The sequence below is a fragment of the Rhinolophus sinicus genome, linkage group LG07, assembly GCF_036562045.2.
Source record: "Rhinolophus sinicus isolate RSC01 linkage group LG07, ASM3656204v1, whole genome shotgun sequence".
Taxonomy (NCBI): Eukaryota; Metazoa; Chordata; class Mammalia; order Chiroptera; family Rhinolophidae; genus Rhinolophus; species Rhinolophus sinicus.
Window position 1 is genome coordinate 12,161,476 of NC_133757.1, and position 22,215 is coordinate 12,183,690.

Consider the following 22,215-nt stretch of genomic DNA (forward strand, 5'->3'; position numbering starts at 1 on the left):
GAAGAAGGAAAGGGAAGGGAGGAGGAGCAGAAGGAGAAAGAGAAAAGGAAAATAGTTTCTTCCTTGTGATGATAACTTTTAGGATTTACTCTTAGCAACTTTCAAATACAAATATGCCGTAGAGAAATGTTCATTATAGTCATCACGGTGTAGATTACACCCCCATATCTTGTTCACCTTATCACTGGAAGTTTGCACCTTTTGACCACCTTCATCCAATTCCCCCACCCCCTCTCCCTGCCTTTTGTAACCACAAATCTGATCTTTTTTGTTTTGAGATTTATTGTATTTATTTATTTATTTATTATTTATTTATTTGATTCCACATGTAAGCAAGATAATACAGTGTTTGTTTTTCTCTGTCTGACATATTTCACACAGCATAATGCCTTCAAGGTCCACCCATGTTGTCACAAATGGCAGGATTTCCTTCTTTTTATGGCTGAATAGTATTCCATCATAGTATGAGAGTGTGTGTGTGTGTGTGTGTGTGTGTGTGTGTGTGTGTGTGTCTGTGTGTTTCTTTATCCATTCATTTGCTGATAGACTCTTAGGTTGTTTCCATGTCTTGGCTATTGTAAATAATGCTGCAGTCAACATGGGTGCACATGTCTTTTTGCCATAGTGATTTTGTTTCCTTCGAGTAGATACTCAGAAATGGAATTGCTGGATCATATGATAATTCTACTGGTAATTTTTTGAGGAACCTCCATACTGCTTTTCACAGTGGCTGCACCAATTTACATTCCCACCAACAGTGCACAAGGGTTCTCTTTGCTCTGCATCCTCGCCAACACTTATTCTCTCTTGTCCTTTTGATGATGGCCATTCTAACGGGCATCAGGTGATACCTCATTATGATTTTGATTTGTATTTCCCTAATTATTAGTGATGTTGAGCACCTTTTCATGTATCTGTTGGCCATGTGAATATCCTCTTTGGAAAAGGAGTCTATTCAGGTCTTTTGCCCATTGTTTTATGGGATTATTTGTTTTGGTTTTTTTTGCTATTGAGTTGTATGAATTTTTTAATATATTTTGGATATTAACCCCTTATCAGATATGTGATTTGCAAATATTTTCTCCCATCTCAAAGGTTGCCTTTTCATTTTGTGATGGTTTCCTTTTCTGTGCAGAAGCTTTTTAGTTTAATATAATCTTGTTTAACTTTTATTTTATTTCTTGCATTGTATCCAAAAAAATGATTGCCCAGACCCATATCAAGGAGCTGTTTTCCAGGCCAATTTTTCAAAACTCGTACATTATGTGGACTACTTTCAGAGGGAAATAAGTTTTCCGGACCTATTATAATTTTATTTGAAATTTATAAACATAAAACTACAGCTCTTATTCTTTGCTTTTACACTATTATAAAAGCAATGCACACAAATTAAGTATGAACAAAACTTTAAAAACAATGAAATAATGCACGTTAATATTTATTTAATATAAGGAATGGTATTGTTTTGCTGAAGCTAAATTGATACTTACAGTCGAATGCAGTGCTCTGTTTCGGCATGAGTTCTTCTGAGTTTGGCAGGCCTATATTACTGGGTGCCATGTGATGACTTAATTCTTCTGCCATTTTTCACCATTTGAACTTACACGAACTGTTCATATATCACTGATTACATCATTTAAGTGTTACATCTACGTCTGTGTCTCTGTGCCAATATCTAGCCTTAAGGGCCTAATCCAGGTGATTTAGAATTTGGTCGTATTAATTTATTTTAGATTATCATAAAAAATGCACAATTTAGAAATCTCCTAGTGAACTATAGATCTTCAAGAATATAAATCACTGTTGCCCATGGGTCTATCAGCGTGGGATTAGAAGTTCTCAAAAGAAGAAAAGTCTAGAAGTGTCACTAAGGCCTGGAGGCCCGAGTGGTCTTATCAGGGCACGTGGTGAATATTTCACTCCCTGAGTCTTAAGGAGCCTGGGTGTGAAAACAGAGGAGCCAGAGAGAAGCCGATGTGGGAAGGTCATGATGTAGAAAATGTACCAGGTGTGTTTGTTAAACCAGCAGCAGTGTACACGCAGCTGCTGGCTTCCTACACTGCTCACCTATGCAGGGCTGAGTGTCTTGTTTATTTCCTTCCACACTGAATTGTTGGATTCAGATGTCATCGGCAGAAACACGAACTTAGGGCATAGTGAAATACTGCTCGTCGTGCCAGGGTATCATTTTGTGTTTTCAGACTTCTGCATATTGGGTTTTGTTAAAGCAAGGCACATCATCAGAACAGGGAGAGTGTTTCTGTCCCTGAGATGTTGGATTTGCTGTGTGTGTCCTTTACTTATTTACTTACTTAAACGTTTCTTTTTTCATTCTAGTAAGAATATTTAACATGAGATACACCCTCCTGACAGATTTTTAAGTGAGCGAAAGAGTATTATTAGCTCTAGGTGTAATGTTGTATAGCAGCATAACCGAAACTTTATACCCCTTGAATAGCAACTTCCCATTTCTCCCTCCCCGCCGGCCTCTGGCAACTACCATTCTGCTCGCTGCTTCTATGAGCTTGAGTGTTTTATGTACCTCATATAAATAGGGTCATGCTGTGTTTGTCCTTCTGTGACTGGCTTATTTCACTTAGCATAACATCCTCATGCATGTCGCAGATGGCAGGATTTCCTTCTTTTTCTTAAGGTTGAATAATATCCCATGTGCCCTCTAGACATACACTCAATGCAGTGCTCTTTCAGTCCCACCTAACCCATCTGGACTGTTTCTTCTCTGTTGTCAATTCTCTAGTCTCGTAATTTCCCAAATGCCTTCACGGTCCCTGTTCACTGGGAGCATAAAGAGAGTGAAAGGAGGTCCCAGAATCCAAGGGAGAGTTGAGGCCTGAGTAGGGACTTGCTAGGGCCTGAGGAGGGACTTCCCACAAGTGTATCATGCTTTGCTGCTTCCCTGCTATTTCCAGAGGGTCACTACCACACCTAATTATTGATTTTCCGTGGACCATCTTATAACTTGGCTCTGGAAGGTTTTCCATCACTTCTCCCTGTGCAAATACCTATATCCTAGGGCTGAGCTTAATTTCCCTTGTCCACTCATCTTTTAACTTTGCCCACTGGGCTTGGCCCTGCCAGCCCACCCAGCTACCCCAGTGGGCCCTGCCCCCACCAGACTCTCTCTCCAGGTCACATGGTGGGCAGCCCAGCAGAGCACAGCCCCAGTGTCTCTGACAGCATGAGCACCGAGGGCTTGGGCAGAGGGCTGCGTGTGTTTTGTGAGATTCCAAAGGCCTGAGGTTGGTAAGCCCACTGAAATGCTGTCTAAAATACTTATCAGAATTTTTCTAATCTGCAACCTCAGTACTCATGGATCCCACATTTTGTAGGTGGTAAGTTAAGTGGAAATTGAGGCTTGTAAATTTTTATGTAATTTATTCTGGTTTTTTTTTCCAATGGCCTGGGAGCTAGAACTTAAATACAGCTTTGCTGTAGTTGCTTCTTCCTGTTTAGAGAGCCTGGCATAATATTTTGTCTTCTGGGCTCAAATAACCATGTAATTACTCTGTAATCATATAGTAATTAGCATGTACTATATGCATTTATTACATAATTATATTCCTGGAGGATTGCATGGCAATTATACTTACATTCAGCATATCATTTCATATACTGTATAATGAACAGGTATATAATTTGTTGCTTTTTTTTTATCCTAATTTCAGTTTACCAACCAGGAGCTGGAAACTTCTTCTCCTGTTGCCTTATTTATATGTAATCGGGCAGGTGCCTGAGCTCCTTTGGCCTCTCTCAATACTTCCTAATTATACATTTAAGAGAGAGCTGGGAGCTCGTGTTCTGCTGTGGGCTCCCAGCATTTGTCCTCCTCATACTTCCTCCTTGTCCCAAACTCATTAAGTGATTCTCTTCGAAACACAGAGTGGATCAGGGCTCCCAGTGTTGCCACGTAGAAGGGAAGGTCTCAATCAAGACAGGGGAGGGGTGGGCAGCCCAGGCGCCTAGCACCGTGCTCACGCCTGGCTTTCTGTCCTTTTATAGTTGAGCACATTCCCAAAGGGAACAACTGCCTGGATGCCGCCAAGGCCTGCAACCTTGACGACACCTGCAAGAAGTACAGGTCGGCGTATATCACCCCGTGTACCACCAGCATGTCCAACGAAGTCTGCAACCGACGCAAGTGCCACAAGGCCCTGCGGCAGTTCTTCGACAAGGTCCCGGCCAAACACAGCTACGGCATGCTGTTCTGCTCCTGCCGGGACATCGCCTGCACCGAGCGGCGACGGCAGACCATCGTGCCTGTGTGCTCCTATGAGGAGAGGGAGAAGCCCAACTGTTTGAATCTGCAGGACTCCTGCAAGACAAATTACATCTGCAGGTAAGCGCTCCCGGCAGCCGGGTGATTAATGAGGTGGCAGGGAGAACCTTCGCGGCTGCTTCCATGGCCAAGATTCCACTCTTTTTTGTTGTTGTTGCTATTGTTGTTGTTATTGTTGTTTTATTTCTACCAGGGGAAGAGGTGGGAGGGAAGGACAGTCATTGGAAGGGATTGGCCAGAAACTGACCTCTGCATCTGACTCGCGATTCTTCAGAAGCTGGTCAGGCGCTCATGCTGGGGAAGGTTCCCAGCTTTTAACTCGGGAAGCTTTGAGAGGTGCTGGAATGAGGGAAATGCCACTGTGCGGGGAGGGTCCCCTGAGGCCAGGTGAGCTTGAAGGCACATGCCCACTCTGCAAGCCCTGACATGCTGCCAGGTGTCACAAGGAGTTAAGGGAGGGGCTGGGCTGGAAATACAGAGGTTCTTGACCATCAATGTCAGAACGAAGAGACCAGAAAGAGATTGAGCTGTTTCGAGCCCTGAAAAGGAGGCCTTCCAGAACGCCTGGGTCTGTTCTAGGCCATTCAGTCATGGACACTACTGAGAAAAGTGGGCACCTTCCCGCTCAGCCATGCTTCCGATCCCAGCCTCCCTCAGAAACTCTGCTCAGCTGGGCCGTGTTGTTGAAAACAGTCGCTTCCTTGTCCTTTTTGGCCATTTATTAATTTATTTTAATGTTTGAAGGAGTCCACAAACACAGTCTCTCTGTTTTTTGTTTGTTTGTTTGTTTGTTTTTTAAAGAAATATAGAATTAGATAGAGGGAAAGAGAAGGTCCCTCTTCATGCTGCTCTCACTTGCCCCCAACTGTCACTGTCAGCAATTTGATGTGTGTCCTTCCAACTGAATTTAGGATTGGGTTCAGTTGCTGATCGAAGCAAGTATGTTGATAAGCAGACTTGAGTCTTTGCAGCCTAAGGCAATGCTGGTGCCACATACAGATGCAAGGCTGGATCCAGGGTTGGAGTTTCAGAGGCTGCATTGCACTGACACCTGTACTTTGTCCCCAGGGTAGAGCCAGGAACCTTCAAACACTGCCTCTGACAACATCCTATGCACCCCGTAAATATTCACAGTGGCCCAGCAGATGAGGGCATGCTTACGTGCCCTTTTTCTTATAGATATTCCATGTCTAAAGAGCAGGGAAAAAATGTCTGATATTCTGAGGATTCTGGTGTGCTGAGGTTCTGGTCAATCTAAGTTTTATTCTGGTAGAATTGGATCCCATTCCGTCCTTAAACTAGCTCTAATAGTGACCAAAGAAAAATAAAAGTCCTCATTATTTGTGGAAGGTTTTCTGCTGAAAGTTTTCTGAGAGTAATGTCCCTACACCTTTTTTTCTAAGTTGGAAGGAGGTGACCTGGTATATGAGGAAGAGCTCAGGTGACCAAGGGGGACTTGGGAGGAGTCAAGCGTTCCTGCAGTGCAACTTCTGCAAGGACTCTTACTCCCACGCCCTTTTTCCATCGGGACCCTCTTAGCTGTGGGCTAGGATCAGGGATGGGTGTGCGAAAGGGTCCTAAGGAACAGGCAGGGCCTCCAGGCAAGCACACCTGGGGAAGCCAGTCCACCAGGACCCCCTGCTGCAGATGGAAGCAGTGAAGAGCAGGACAAAAGGGAGAAGCTGTGGGGCGTACGACGGGAGGAAACAGAGGTCCTGACCGCTCTTCTGAAGTCCCCTGGAGCTGAAACCCAAGTTCCTGGGACCCCTTTGTCTTTGAGCAGAAGGGCTCCCTCTTCTAGGAGCAGGATTGGGTTTCCAGGGTCTTCCTTGGTTTGAAGCCAGACAGGTACAGCTCCTCTCTGTCTCTACAGTAAGATGTTATCCTGTTCACTGATGGGTCCAAGCCAGGAGGTAGCTGCACAGGGGAGGAATGGAGCTCTCTGTCCACTAGTCAGTGGCTGGGAGATGGGGCAGGGCATGGGGTGCAGCCTTTTCCTTCTCTTCTCACAAGAGAAGACTTCTTGCGCGTGAGGTCCAGAGGAGGCCCCTGATGTCTCCTACATAGGCTGAAAGCCCATCCTAAGCAGCTCATTTGAATTACCTGGCTGGCTCTTTTAAAAAGAGACAATCCTTAGCCGGTTAGTGTGAATTAGTCAAATTAGATTGTTTTTGTGCTAAGCTGCAGTGAGAAATAGCTGGGAGATTGGGAACTCAGGGTGTTCTGGGCGAGGTAGCAGGAGGAACCTGCAGTCACGGGATGGTTTGGGTGCCGCTTGGGGGCTCAGACTGACCTGGTAAGAAGGTTCCAGGAACTGTTTGTGTTCAGGCAGCCCCAGTAGCATAGAGTGGCCTCAGCTGACGGGGCAGAAATGAACAGGGGCCAACAGGACAGCCTTCGCCTAATAACTGACTGTGCCTGGTCACACCAAGGTTGGGATGTGCCAACAGCCACATGGAGAGCGGTGACGGTGAGCTGGGCTGCACGGTGCGACTGGAGGGAGCCTTTATGCTCCTGCCTCATTTCTGGCTCTGGGTACAACTCGGAAGCTATTTGGGAATCCAGATCCTAGACTATCCAGGGTTCCTACCAAGTGAAATTTGCCTCAATGTGATTGATGGGTTTTATACCCTGTCTTGAGTCTTCCCTGGAAAGGTGAATCAGTGACTTCCCCTGGTGTTAGCTGTCATTATTTAGCCCATAATTTCTTTCCAGAGCCCGGACTTATTACTCATGATTACCCCCTCCCTGTCGGTTGTGGTGAATGTAATTTAAGCTGCTAGATAGGCTAGCCAGCAGTGTTTGGTGTTTGTTTTAATCAGATTTTATTAATCTTGTCTTTAACTTTATGCCTTTTATTCCATCCCTCCTCAATCTATCTCAGCGAGGCCCTGGTAGTTGCTACTACCCAGAGCAGCAGCTGGTATGAGCTGGAGCCAGGACTTGTGTGCGCTTTTACCTTGCACTTGCTCTGACCCATACCCAACCAGAGGGATGGAGTGCGGCTGATGGGTGATTTCAAGCCTAATTTGAATATCCCCAAAGCGAAGGAGTGGCAAGAAGGAAAATCGCTTCCTAAAAACCATGTTCTTCGAAAGCTCACACTTTCAAATGCTCCATTTCCATCTCAACATCACTACTGAGTTGCTGCTCAGGCTCATTACAACTTCCCTGCACTTAATGTTTTCCAAGTCTCAGCACACAGGTTTCCTGCCCCCGGGGCGCTGCCGTGCCTCTGCGTCAACCCTGTCTCTTTCCTGCCTGGTGTCTTCAAACAGAGGAGCTGCAACTTTAGCTTTTCCTTTTGACTTTGTTTTTCTTTTTTCCCTTCCCTTTTAGGGAAACTGACAGATTCCGTTCCTCTCGGGGTGGTTGGGGACAGGTGAGAGCTTGTCGGTTTGGGCCTCCAAGCTTGTCTACAGAAAAGCAAATGTGGAGGTATTATTAAAAGGGTGTGATGAAATGTAAAAGCCTCCCTTTCTTCCCCAGAAGCACAGTGTCTCCCTTGCCAGTTTCCTTCTGGTTGCTTTCCTTAGTGCCTGGAAAGATGTCAGGGTTTGGCCGTAAAGGAAGCATAAATTTGATGCATGTTGTTATATATATATATATACTTTAAACTTATGCCTTACCTCCTTTCCCCCAAGCTCTGATATCCAAAATAAGGTCAGCCTTTGAGCTGTGGCAATGGGTGCTGCAAATATGTTCATATATCTTTTTTTTTTTTAAGTGATCACTCAGGTGCCTCCACTATTTTTTATTACCAAGAGTTCCAGCATCTTCCTCTTGAACATGCCCTTTCCTGTTTTCATCTAAGTATTACAGAGCTATATTCCAAAACCCGTTGTGCCTCCAATGCCAAGCAAAGAGGGAGCCTGAGGCTCCTGAGCAGCCCATCTGCCTGTGACTTTACCTGCTGCCAGACGGTGTCGCTGTTGAGAACAGCCAGAGGGATGCTCCGTGGTTTAGTGTCTGTGCCCTTCCTGCATCCTTGGTTAGCAGGGTAACAACTCTTAGTTCATACTCAGTATGTAGCCACCATTTCCCAAAGTATGACATTTTGCTCTAGGGGCTGGGTGCTAAGGGGTTCCAGCCAGAGACAGTCCTCCAACTGAGCACATAGTATCCCAGACGCTCACTTTCCTGGCGATGCATCCCTAGATGGAATTGAGTAGTCCATTTGTTCGCTTTTTTCCTTCCTTCCTTCCTTCCTTCCTTCCTTCCTTCCTTCCTTCCTTCCTTCCTTCCTTCCTTCCTTTTTAAAATTTTATTGTGGTAAGAACGTTTAATATGAGATCTACCCTCTTTTAAGTATGCAATATAGGATTGTTATCTGTAAGCACAATGTTGTACTGTAGATTTCTAGAACTCACTATCTTGCATAACTGCAATTTCATACCCACTGATCAGCAACTCCCTGCTCCTGCCCCACCCCCAGCCCCTGGCGACCACAATTCTATTCTTTGCATCCATGAGCTGGATGATTTAGATACCTCATGTGAGTGGAATCATACAGGGTTAGTCCTTGTGTGACTGGCTTATTTCACTTAGCATAAAGTCTCCAGGTTCATCCATGTTGTTGCATCTGGCAGGATTTCCTTCCTGTTTAATATAGCACTGAAATAGTACTTGGTCACAGATATCTCAGTCCTTCAAGAAAGATTCTGACAATGCTGAACCTCAATAGGGAAGAGATCAGGGCCTCTGTGCCCTTTGTCCCCAAGGCTTACTTGACCCCACTGGAGATTAAAGTCACTCATCTTGGTACCCATCCTCTGTGTCCCTATAGTTTCCAGGAATGGTGGCTTCGGTCAAGTCACCAAGTACATGGTTCTCCCTTTCCCCAGGGACGGAGGATCCTATCATTTTATCCTAGACATCTGTGGGTTTTTCGGTTTTGGTTTTTTTGTTGTCGTTTTTAGCAGAACCAAGCAGGTCTCCATTGGTGCAGCTCCAGAAAAACAGCATATGTAATTTTTAAAGTTCTGCCCTCGCCAGCACCACATTTTCCACTGGGGCTGACCCTGTTATACTTAGTAGAAGAAATTTGTTGTTAATTTGTTAACTGGAACAATTGGGGAAACAGCTCACAAAACCACGCAGCACGTTTCCGCTCCAGTAACATACTCGGTATGACAGTGTTAGTTTACCTTTAAAAGGTGAGGAATATTGTTTTATTTGCCTGGAATCAGATCCCTTTCAGAGAGTGAACTGTGGGTCTTAGAGATCAAGGATATTCTCCACTGCTTGGGCTGAATTCCTGAGCTGAAAACTGGGGTCTATATCACTGTATCTGGGCTTGTCTTGACATGCGGCAAGCACGGGAGAAAATGTCTCAGAGGATAATTCATGCCTAAAACTAGATGGGTAGATTAATTTGGCAGTTAATTTTATTTTATACTGATTCATTCACAAGTGGAAATCAGCAATTAGACAATGCAAACTTTTGAACCATGGAAAGAGAGGTTCGGGACTATGAGAAAAATACAAGTAAAACATTTTCCAGTTCATTTGAGCAGTTTTCATTTCGAATGATTACACGGGTGTCTTTAGCAGTGCATTCAGAGTGCCGAATGGCTCGTTTTTTTTGTTCTTAATGCGCTCCACCTGTGCGAGCTGCCTGCCACCCCATCTCGGAGCTGGAGGCGCCATGGACTCCTGCAGAGGATGCCTCGGTGCGAGCAGAGGGTTTAATCAAGATCCGGAGAGAAGAGCAAGGATGTCCTCTCACCTCTGCTGCTGCCTCTTCTCCTTTGACTCCTGCAGGTGGGGAGGAGCATACTTCCTGTTGGCTCTTCCAGGTCGCCAACCCCAGCCTGTGCCCTGAGATGAGATGTGCAGCCCTGTAGCACCTGCTAAGCAGTGTGGGACTGAGCTCGCCGTCTCCCTGGCTCGCAGGGGTAACCCGAGCTGGGAATCAGGCAGGAACCTGCTACAACTTGCTCTGTCTTCTGGCCCCGTATCTCTTTCCTTATCTCTTCTTTGGCAGAGGCGGCTGTGAGAAGACATTTGTTCGTTGCTGGAGCCTGTCACTAAAACACACTTGCCTAGCTTGACTCAGTTCTCCTCTCTCCAGCCCATTCCCTACGCCTGCCCAAGTGCAGAGTCCTTGCCTCATTTTCCTCACCCTGTCCGTCACCTGCCCACGTCCTCACCAAAGTCACTTTTGCCACTCTTGGCCCCGAGACAGAATCAGACTGCTTTTCTTTACATTGGAACATTCTGTTGATTGTTAGATCCATGTGGACAGATGGAGTGTTGGCACCAGAACTGTCTTACTGTCTTTCAGTATGAAAGTGGATGGAAAAGGAATGGGATTGAACCTACCCAGGAAGCCCAAGCAGAGCCCCATGTTTCTTTGGGGGAAGAGGTGTCCTAATGGAGGGTCTCAGGAGTCAGATTCAGACCCAGCCTTGGTGGCTGAGAAGCAGGGAGAGTCAAGTAAAATGAAGGTGCCCAGTGTTAGGGAGATGCAGTGGCGGAGATAGGAGGTGGGGCCAGAGACTGTCCTGGGGGCAGAGGGAGAAAAATCGGTGTGATACAAAGGCAAGATGTTGGGGGCCTCCAGTGTCATGTTGAAGTGTTATATTTTATCCATCAGAGGTTTATAAGAGAAGAGAGACAGGATCAGCTGGGCCTCAGAGAGCTCACAGGTGGCAGTTTGGAGGGAGGACTGGAGTGGGGCAAGGCCAGGTGGCCAGGTAGGAGGTTCTTGCAGTGGGCTAGATGAAAGGTGACCAGGGGAACAGGGTGCAAGTTGGGAAGCTTGACAGACACCATTGAGGGGAGAACTTGATGGTTTATTGAGCATAGACAGAGGATAACGTGGGCCGCTACAGCCTGGAAACCCTGCAGATGATGGCGTTAGTAGCCAGGATGGGGAACAGAGGAAAGAGGGACAGACTTGTCTCTTGGGTTGGAAGCAGGGGAAGAAGATCATGAATTGTTTTGGCCATGCTACGTGTGAAGGATGTTTTCATCTGGACTCTTTTGATCCATGATGGAAACCTAGCTTAAGCTTGCCAGGGCTAAAGAGGGAGGTTGCATTAATGCATGGGACTCGGGAGGGAAGGTAGTCAGACATGGCCAGGACGGAGGGCTCAGTGTCACTGTAACTGCACGCTTACCTCTGCTCCCCTCTGCTTGTCTGTTTCCTTCTCTTGTACTATTTCTTGGTGAGTGCTGCCACCAGCAGCTCTGTGCACCTCATGATCCTGTCACCTCATGATCAAGGAGATAGAGACTCTTCCCCCCAATGAAACCCATTAGAAAAATCCCAGTTAAAGACTTTGATTAGCCTTGCTTGGATCATGGACCCATTCCTGGACTGCCAATGAGGACAAAGACGAAGTGTCAGCCATGGCACAGTAGAAGCCAGCGTCAGCAGAAGCAAGGAGGGAGAACAGGGCTCAGAAAAACATAGCGGATGTGCGATGCACAAGGTTGTCCACATAGAGATAGAAGGCTCAGGCAATAGGAGGCGAAGGCACAGTCCTTTCAATGGCCCCACAGCCCAACCTAAACTGCCCCCCTGCCCTTAACTGTCTGGCCTCTTCTCCAGCCATCCTGCTTCTGCTCCTTCTGCTCCAGCCACACTGGTTCCCTTGCTGGTCCTCTGGTGTACCAGACATGTCCTGCTACTAAGTCTTTGCTCTAGTTGTTCCCTCTGCCAGGACCACTCTTTCCCAGATGCCCCTAGGCAAACTCCCTCACCTCCACATCTCCTTAAATCTCATCTTACTGAGGCTTACACTGGCCACCCTATTTAATACTATAAACCCCTACACACTCCTGGTCCCCACATTCAGCTCTCTCTCTCTCTTTCCTTTTTAAAAGCATATATAACCTTCTAACACACTATAAAATGTACTCATTTGTTTTGATGATTATTTGCTTCTTTTCTTCACTGGAATGTAAGTTCCACAGTCAGCGTTTTCTATCTGTGATAATGCCAAGTGCCTAAAACTGTGCAAAGACAATGTTCTTTACTTGCTAAATATTTGATGAACGAGTAAATGAATGAATACATTTAAAACATGAATGGATCTCAGAGAAGGGGCTGGGACATAGGGGTAGATTTTAGAATCTTCAACATAGAAAATGAATGGTAGGATTTATAGGGAAAGTGGGTGAGAAAAGAAATAAGCCAAAGACTGAACCCTTCGGAACACCAGGTTTATGGTGAAAGTATGTGAAGAGGCCTGAGAGAGGTAGGAAGTTGGAGAGTTTACAGAACCAAGCAAAGACCTCAACAAAGCGATGGGGATCAGAATCTTAGGATTAAAGGATGGTGGACCTCAGAGTCAGTTACTCAGAGGGTGGAGGAGAACTCACAGTGACACTGGCTTTAGTATATAGGAACTCTATCCATCCATCCCTCTATTCATCCATCAATAGGTCCTTTCACCAATGTATTCACCCATCTGCTTGTATATCCATCCATCATCCTTCCATCCATCATCCATCCATCATTCTTCCATCCATCCATCCATCCACCATCCATCCATCCATCATCCTTCCATCATCCAACCATCCATCCATCTAGCTGGCCTGCAGTTATTGTGCCAGGAATGAAGACCTGGCTTCTCACCTACAGTGCAGAAAGGAAGGCAGCCACACACACAATCATGCCAGTGTGGTATGACAGTCCATTGTCAGGAATGTACGAAGTCCTTCAGGAGAATAGCCAACTCCACCTGGCATGTCAACGAGGTGCCCTAGAGAAGCTGACATCTGAGCTGGGCTGGAAGGATGAGCAGTGTGGCAGAGAGCAGGTGTGGCTGTCATGGGACAGAGGCGTGGGCTGTGGGCTTGAGGAAGGGATGGGAGGCAAACCACAACCCATGGGCTGGCTTTGGACTATGAGCAGCACTGGGCTCCACAGCCCACAGATGTGATCTGCAATCAGCCCAGCCGCCCTGGACAGGGTCGACCAGTTGGAGTGCTGAGCCCAGCAGTGCCCAACTCCCACGTGGAGGATTTGGGAATGAACCTGGTCTTGCTGAGTCCGAAACCTGGTTTCTGTCACTTCTTCCAAATGATTGTCTTTCATGACAAGCATACAATGTTCTTACACTGTTCAGCCTTACTGCCTTTAGTTCCAGACAGGCAGAATGATTATCCCGGCCAGCCTCCGAATCCAGACGCTCTTTATGGCTCAGTAGCTAAGACAGCATCAGCTTTAAAGACAGTTTTCACAGAGAGTTAGGACATAATGTCCATCAGAGCCTCTCAGCGTCATTTAAAAAGAAAAAACTACTCAGGTAATACATGCTCATTAAGCTCTCACTTTATCTAATTTCCCTTTGAGCACTCATTGCTTATTCTAGAGGGGTTTCTCTGTGACAGCTTAGTGATTTCACAAGTCGTTTCTTCAAATAGGAAAAAAATCCTCCCAGACCACACTGAGTTTTTATTATTATGATGAACTCAATCACATTTATTGAGTGTAGTCTGTTTGACCCCGGGGGTCCTAGATGTGTAAGTCGTGCTCCCGTTTCCAGGAGCCCCCACTCGCCTGGTTGGACTCTGTAACTCCCTGCTGAACCATCACTGGAGTTCAATGTCCTCAACCCTCACCTACCCTGAAGCGGCAAGTATCAGGGACCTGGCTGTGTATCTCATGGGAGATGAATTCCTTGCTGTCACAAAGTGACAACCAGCCTTAAATAATCCATGGTTATGTCATGAGGTTGGGGTCATCCAGGTGTTTGCCTACCTACCTTCTCCTTGCCCTGTGGCCATTTCATTAATCATAGGAAAGCCTCTGTTTTGTGGATTGCATCTTGAGTGCTGCGCTGGTAAAAAGTGCAGTGGGTGAGAGACCCGGCGTCATTCCCAGAAGTGCTGAAGTGGGGGTGGGTGGTGGGTGAGGACTTAAAGGGGAGTGTCTGGGTTCCTAGACTTCACACCACCTTGTCTAAGACTGAGGACAGCTGAGAGAGACCTCAATTGATTCCCCTTGCTGCTCAGTTAAGCTGGTTCCTCTTCAAAGGGGCCCCTTCTGCTCTGCCCAGCGGCGATTCCATGTACCGTGTTTCCCCAAAAATAAGACCTAGCTGGACAGTCAGCTCTAATGCGTCTTTTGGCACAAAGATTAATATAAGAACCAGTATTATATTGTATTATATTATATAATGTTATACCTGGTCTTATAGTAAAATAAGACTGGGTCTTATTATTAATTTTTGCTCCAAAAGCCGCATTAAAGCTGATTGTCTGGGTAGGTCTTATTTTTGGGGAAACACTGTACTAGGACCCACGGAGTTCATAGGCAGGGGAAATCAGCTTCCCATTCAAGCCTAGACGTAAACATAGATTTTACAGTCTCTCTGTCTTTTTTTTTTTAAATTTCAAGGGAAGGAGATGCTTCCATTTCATACAGCTGAAATGTGTTTTATCCACTGAGCAAGGAATGGGGTCAAAAGAATGGGGAAAAGGGAGACCCCAGTATTCCTCTGGGGCTGCCCGCTCCTCCTTGCTGGCCAGCCCCCATAGCCTGTGACCCAGAGTAGTCTCAGTTTTGTGCGGGGAAATCTGCCCCATCAGTTGCTGGATGGCTGTCACGTATAATTAGTGCTCAGGTCTCACCGCCAAGCTTGGCGTTCTGTTCTACCCAGAACACTCCAGACCCCCACCCAGGCATTACCACAAGTTACGTAGCCTGCAGTCACGTTGGCATTTCCAGTTCCGTGGGCATTTCCAACTCAGTGAGTGGGAAATTGCTCTGTAATTTCCAAAAGCAATTAATTGTGCAGAAAATGTTGTATCCAAGAAAAACAAGTTTCAAAGGACAATTATTATGAAACGTACTGCACCAAGCTGGAGTTGGGACACTTTTTTTCCTTCCCTAGTTGCTGTCAGTGTGTTTGCCAGTGAGATGGACCTGGACTCGCATCCTGGTTCTAGAACGTGGGCAGCTCGAGGCCTCAGTTGCGCATCTATAAATGGAGGTTACGACTCCATCTTCACAGGGCAGCTGTGACGATTAATTGAGGTATCTGCAAATGCATGAGCTCAGTGCCTGCCACCAAACACAGAAAACTGTCTGTCCCTTTTTCTCCCTCACTCTTTCCATAAGGTTTTATCACAGAGGACAAAGAAAGCGTAAGATTCCAAATGTAACATTTCTCCCCAATAGCAGACAGAGACCTTAAAAGTAGGATTTGTGGGTGGCGGGGGTAGATTCTTACTGCTTTGCACTTGGACGCACCCACAGCATGTGGAAATGTCAACCCGTTATGTGAGGCCGTGTTGCTAAGCTTTACACATCACTGGCTTTTCAGTTTTGTACCATTAGGGAAAACTGGGGGATGGAGGCGGGGGCAGACGAAGTCCAGAGGTGTTTGGAGCATGTGTCATCTCAAGAATATTCTTGTCCAAAATAGACAATTATTGACACACAAAGATACACACAGGAGGATGTGAATGGAGCTGGCCACGAGATTGTGGGCCTGGAGTCATAGATTCACTATTGTTTAAACTGAATAGGCAGTGGGGGGACCCCTGGCAGCCTCTTGGAGCACGTGCTGCCTCAGTGACCTGGAGTAACCGTGAATAAAGGGTTCTTAGAGGTGCTTGTGGCTGAGTCAGTGGTCTGTGCCACCCAAAAGGGCAGTCACTGAGTCACTGCCACCGAATCTGCACCTTCCTCCCTTCTGGGGGGTTCTGTGAGTCATCTGGTCACCCCGTTAGGAAGCCAGCCATAACCGGAGGCAGAGTGGCTTGTCGTACAGGACCCAGGAGCCCCAAATCTGCAGAGCCAGGGATGTGGTGGCAGGAATATGTGCATGACGGTGATGGTGGTGCGGAGGATGACGGGAGAGTGACATTTACTTGACATTTACTGTGTGCCAGGCACTGTGCTGAGAACTTCACAGCAACCCCAGGAGTGGGGGCTGCCGTGTCCTCCCTATTTCCCCGATGACAAAGTGTGAGCTTGAGCAGCTTCTGCAGTCGCTCAGGTGGTGCCAGTGGGACAGAAACCCAGAGGGTCTGTCGGGTACGAAGTGTGTGTGGCTTGCTGACCGCCTGCGTGATTTTCCAAAGACACTCTGGGTGTGTGGAATTGGATACTAGACCAGTTTGTTACGTGACTTTGTTTTCACATTTTATTTATTCATTTAAAAGCAAAATTTTTAAGTAAGAGACGTTTGGATTTTGACAAGATAGGGCTTAAGTGCCCCTCCCCAAACATATTTCATTTCTCATTAAAACAGTCGTTTTCAAACTCTGTGGTTCCAGGACGCCTTCTCACCCTTAAAAATTACTCAGGATCCCCAAAGGGGTTTCGTTTATGTGGGATAAAGCTGTCGATACGAATCATATTGGGAATCAAAGAGGAAGAAATATTTACATATTTATTACTTCATGTAAAAATAATACCAGAAGTTCATTACATGTTTCTATAAATGACAGAATGTATTTTTATTAAAAACCACTATATCTTCCAAAACAAAAAAATCTTGGGGAGAAGTGTGGCATTGCTTTACATTTTTACAAATCTGGTGTCTGAACAGAAGATGCCTGGCTTCTTATATCTGCTTCGGCATTCGGTCTGTTGCAGTAGCCCATGTCTTTTGGCCTTTGGAAGAACCCCATGGCACTCTCGTGACAGCATGAAAGTGAGAAGGTAAATAACAGTATGGCTAGGAAAATAGTTTGGACGTCACGGACCCTAAAAGGCTCTTTGAGATTGCCAGGGTCCCGGGACATGGCTCTGAGAACGGCTGCACTAGAAGGATGAGAATAATCTCTGGCTAGAAGATGTGTGCGCACAAATGTTCCCACAGTGCCCCTGAACTAATAAGACTGTCTGGGTGTGTGTGGCTGCCTTGCACTCATTCTGTCCCATTCCAGCAAATCAGGATGACCAGGCTGTACAATGCCAGAGGGTCAGGGTGGCAACGCTGTGGGATGTCAGTGGGAGCCCGATGCCAGAGCCCTGCCAGGTGGAAATGGGTACTGGGAATTCCAGAACTGCTGAGCTTCCCGCCATTTGTCACCGGGGGGCCACGTGGCCGCTGGTGTGCCTGGCCCAGCTTGGTTTCCGGCTCTGAGACATGCCTTTCGGGCAGACAGCCCTTCCTTCTTTTTCTTGGCACAACAAATGATTTCAGCATCGTATTCAGCTCAGTCAGGCAGAACTCTGGGCTGATGTGTGAAAACCCTTTGTGTCCAAAAGGACTTGGTGCTTTTCTCTTAAGTAGGACCTTGGGGAGTGTGTCCCAGGTAAACGTCTCCTCCTTGGAATGGGATGAGGTAGCACACCTTGATGTGAGCCGTCTCAGGTGCAGCCCCGCTCTGCTGCTCCCACTCTGTGGCCATTTACCACACAAGAGCTAAAGGATCATAATGACACCGTGCCAGGGACAACCCTTAGAATTGAAAATGCCAGGAATCTGGAAGTTCGAGATTCCTGTGAAAACCCAGCAGTTGGAATTCCTGTTGGAGAATTAGCTGCCTCCATCTAACAACTTTGAACTTCTTAGGCTGAGGGTCAGGGGAGACGGAATGCCACCTCTCCAGGAACGTTCCCTCTCGCAAAGGACCTTGACCCTGTCCTGCTAGAAAACCTTACTGTGGAAAAAGACAACAGCCAATGGGAAACACCTCTTTCATGTTCCAGGTTCCAAAATTCAGGTGGAAACTTCAGCGTCACATCAGGTTTATGGTTTAGAACGTTTGCTTTTGGCTTAGTGTACTGGCTGGTGGTTGGTTCCTTCACTGGGTCAGCAGGACTGGAACACCAGGTGCTTTGCAGGGTTCTGAGGGCAGACATGAGTGTGCTGTAATGTAGAATGTTCATGCACAGGCAGGAGGGGTGGCTCAGGGACTTCTCCAGATGCCATCGCTGTAGGGCAGTGGTGCTCCAACGCCAGCCTGCGTGGCCCCAGATGCCTGAGGTCTGTCTGGGGTGGGGCCTCCTAATTTGCATCTGTAGAACTGCCAGTGGTGCTGCGACTGCTCTGAGTTCCACACCTGGACAGTCACGTGTCTGAGGGAATGTTGACCCGATGACTTAGAAGCTGATGGGCCTCACCCAGCTCTGAAAGGGATCAGCAGAGCCCAGGTGAGGAAGGAGTGGCAGGCAGAGGGGCCCTGCAGGACACTGAGACTGAGGGGGGGGACGCAGGACAGGCAGCGCGATCGTCCTGGGGTAACAACAAAGGTTATATTTTTGTATTTTTAAACAGCAGGGACTATTAAACAAAAAGCATGGCTGCTACTTCTATCATTACACTTTATTGGGCCTAGTAAATATTACTTATATCCACTTAAATCAGACTTTGGCTTCTCGAGCACACAATTCCCATCAACATGGCCGCAAAAATCCAGGAACTAAAATTTAAAAATCAAACATGAATTTTTCTTGTAGTGTTATTGGGGGGTAAATATAAGCTTGAGACTCTGTGGTCCTCTTTTAAAAATCAGATTCTAACTCTGACCAATCCAAGTATCCTCCCCTGTAAACAAGGCTTATCTGGCTGGTCAGGTTATTGGCTGTGAAATGACACAGGCCCGTGACACATCGGGCACAGTGACTGTCTCTAAGTAAATGTAGCTGTTAGTGCAGGGTCTGGAACAATTGGACACGGCTGCTGCTTCTCCTTGTCTGTGCCAAACCTATAACACCAAGATGTTTGTGATGAGTATTGATTTGTAGGTGAGTGGAGCCATAGTACGTGGCACTCAGATTCATTCATTTGTTCGTTCATTCATTCATTCATTCATTTATTCATCAAATATTTACTGAATATCTGCTTTATGCCGGCATAATCCTAAGTGCTCACCTTCTCATGATGAAGACAAGACTCTTAACAAAGGGAAAACATAAAGCAGAAAGTGATGGAGAGGAGGTGTGGGCAGGACGGCTGAAGCTGGCACCTTCCTTGGGGCTCAGAGCCAGTGAGGGGAGTTGGTGAGAGGTCTCAGAGCGGACCCTTGAAATCACTGTGAATGGGTCAAAATAAGCCTTAAGATCACCTGGTTGAGTGGGACAGTTTATTATTAAGATGGCTTTTGTGGACAATGTAAATGAGCTCCCCTGCCCTGAAGCAAAAAGGGAGAAACGCAGTTTTAAATTTAGCTGAGAGCTTTAGGTGAAGTGTAGAAAATGGGGCTAGGTAGGGGGTAAAGGGATGGATGGGGGGGGCTATTGACAAGGGGACATTAACCATGAGAGTGCAGTACAAAGAAGGGTTAAGGATTTTCTGAAAAGGGGGAAATTATCGTCTGATGGCAGTGGAATAAGGGATTTATCCGTTTGACATATAACACTACAATTCTGTGTCTCCTGAGCAATGTCCCATGTAGGAAGGAAGATATTAGAGACTAGGTGTTTGTTGAGCTCAGAGTCTCTGTTGACCTTAAAACAACTTGCCTGCAAGAAAAGTGACCTAGTGTATATTTCCTATTGAGCATAATTTTCCTTAGGAAGTCGGCAACCCTATTAAAGATTAATAGGGGATCTAATTTTCATATGTTTTTGCTTAAAGTCTGTTTGTGCAAATGTAGGCTGTTAGCCATTCAGACATCCATTTACGTTTCCCTTCCCCCCCACCTCCGTGCCCTCCCAGGGCAGCAGAAACTGGGCTCCTTTAATGTGTGGAAGATAAATGAACATTCTGCTGAGCAGAGCTTGGAGTTTGGGGTGCAGGTACCACAGAGATTTTACCGCTTATCCTTTGGGAGTGGGGGCAAGGGGAGGAGTTTTACAAATCATTGAAGTCAAGAGAGCCAATGTAATTTTATTTTTTCATCTTCTGAGAACCTCCAGAGAAGCAAGGTTTGACTGAAGGAGGCAAGGCAGTGTTTGGGATAATTTCTAGAATTTGCCTGTGCTTCCCTACAGTAATTAGACTTCACTTTCACTGGCTATAAACATCATGATGTGAAACTCCGTTGTTAGGATGTGGACAGCATTTCCTGATGCCAGCCACACCACAGTGGGTATCGTATGGGGACCACATGTAGGGACCTGCTGAATTGCCTTGGTCTATTTCCATGGGTATGATTCCATTGACTCATATAAAACACATTTCTCTTGAAGATATGGAGAACTCACGTAAGAAATCGCTCCTTGGTCTTAAAGGCAGGAATAAGCCTAATGTTAACCGTGAGTTCATCAAGCATATGCAGACCTTGAACGGGTGGGTTAGTGACCTCAGGACAAAGCATTTCATATGCTGAGCTATTAGCAGATGGATTCTAAGGGAAAGATCAGTGAGGTCGTCTCTACCTTAGGGCTTCATGGAGGTCTCAAGGTCAGAGTGGACCTCCTGGGCTGGTCCAGTGCACGACAGAAGACACCAGCATTGATGAGTCTTCTCCTTATCTAGGAATTTAGAACAGTTATAAGTGGTGCTAGGTGCCAGCTATACTTAACCCTTCAGTAACTCTTTGAAGGACTTTGGGTCATTCAACCAGAGTAAATTAAGCTCCAGAGAAATCAAGGTGCTTGCCCAAAACGTCATGGTTAGTAAGTAGTTGAATTGAAATTGAAGTCCTGTTCCATTTTCAGATTCTGTATTCAAAACCTCTACTGTACTGTTTTTTAATAGTGATTTAGTCTTCTGTTGTTGATGTAACAAATTACCACAAACGTAGTGGCTTTAAACAACATGAATTTATGTTCTTCCAATTTTGGAGGTCAGAAGGCCTACACAGATCTCACGGGGCTGAAATCAAGGTGTTCACTGGGCTAAATTCTTTCTGGAGGCTCTAAGAGTGATCCATTTTCTTGCTTTTCCCCTCCCTCATTTCTTGGCTTGTGGCCTCTCCCTCCATCTTCAAAATCAGCAAGGTCGGTCCAGCCTTTCTCACATCGCATCACTCTGACTTCATCATCTGCCTTCCTCTTTCACTGTTAAGGATGCTTCTGCTTACACTGGGCCCACCAGGAGAATCTCTCTATCTCAAGGTCCACAGCCTTAATCCTATCTGCAGAGGCCCTTTTGCCATGTCAAGGAACATATTCTCAGGTTCCCGGGATCAAAGTGTAGACATCTTCATTATTCTGCCTACCACAGTAGCGTTTCTTCTGGACATCTCCTTCATTTTAATTTTGGTATATCATGAATTGTGGAACTAGTTATTCCCCTCTCTTCCCAGTGACTGCCAGGAAGCATAGAGCCAAATACTTAGCCTTTATGAAGCCAGGGGTAGATGTACATTTTCTACCAGCTGCATCTCTGTCTTCTCTTTCTGAGGCCCTCGATTCCCTCAGTAATTTTTAGTCTTATTCTGTTGTACTGAAGCTACATTGGAATGCATCTCAAAATTCTTTCTGAAGCAAGAGAGGGCATACATAATTAAAGGAAGCCACAGATGGGTGACCTTTGCGGCCCAGGGTTCCTGAGCGGGTGACTTTGAGTTTCTTAGGTTCCAGGATGAGTGGGAGGCAGCTGCTGAAGCTGGAGGTGCCTGTAGAATTCTACGTGAAGTAAATCCACACCAAGTTGGTCTGGCGTTCTAAGCTCTGGTTCTTCTGGCGAAAGATTGGTTGAACGCCTAGATTTCTATTTCTTTTTGTGGCCCCAAGTCACAAACCGGATTTCTAAAGTTGTCCCAGCAGAAATATGAGACTTACTGGATAAGATTTACTCGTAAAGAGTTTTCGCGTATTTGTCAACGGCTGTTATCAGAAAGCTATTGGATATCTGAGAGCGTTATGTTAATTTCAGCATCCAGAAAACCTCTGATTTCTTTTCTCCCTCAATTTCTTCCCGTAAAAATGAATACTACCCAAGCTAGGTTTTCGGCACTAATGACTATGTTGAAGCATGAATAGGACAAAACAACTTTATTGCCTTGGCCACACCACATAGGGTTGTTTGCAATGTGTCTGCGCTCCCATTATGACTTACCGTCTGCTTATACCAGGACCATCAGGGTGTGTGTTAGAAAGATTGGCTGACGGG

The 22,215-nt window shown here is 46.1% G+C and overlaps 1 protein-coding gene across 2 annotated transcripts in view; it reads left to right on the top strand.

Annotated features, from left to right (window-relative positions):
* Positions 1-22,215, top strand: part of GFRA1 (GDNF family receptor alpha 1) — a 194,473-nt gene that overhangs the window by 131,301 nt on the left and 40,957 nt on the right. For both annotated transcript variants that reach the window (XM_019725238.2, XM_074338994.1), the window contains one exon: positions 4,021-4,357. In XM_019725238.2, coding sequence (XP_019580797.2) covers positions 4,021-4,357 — 337 coding nt within the window. The remainder of the gene's footprint in view (positions 1-4,020; positions 4,358-22,215) is intronic.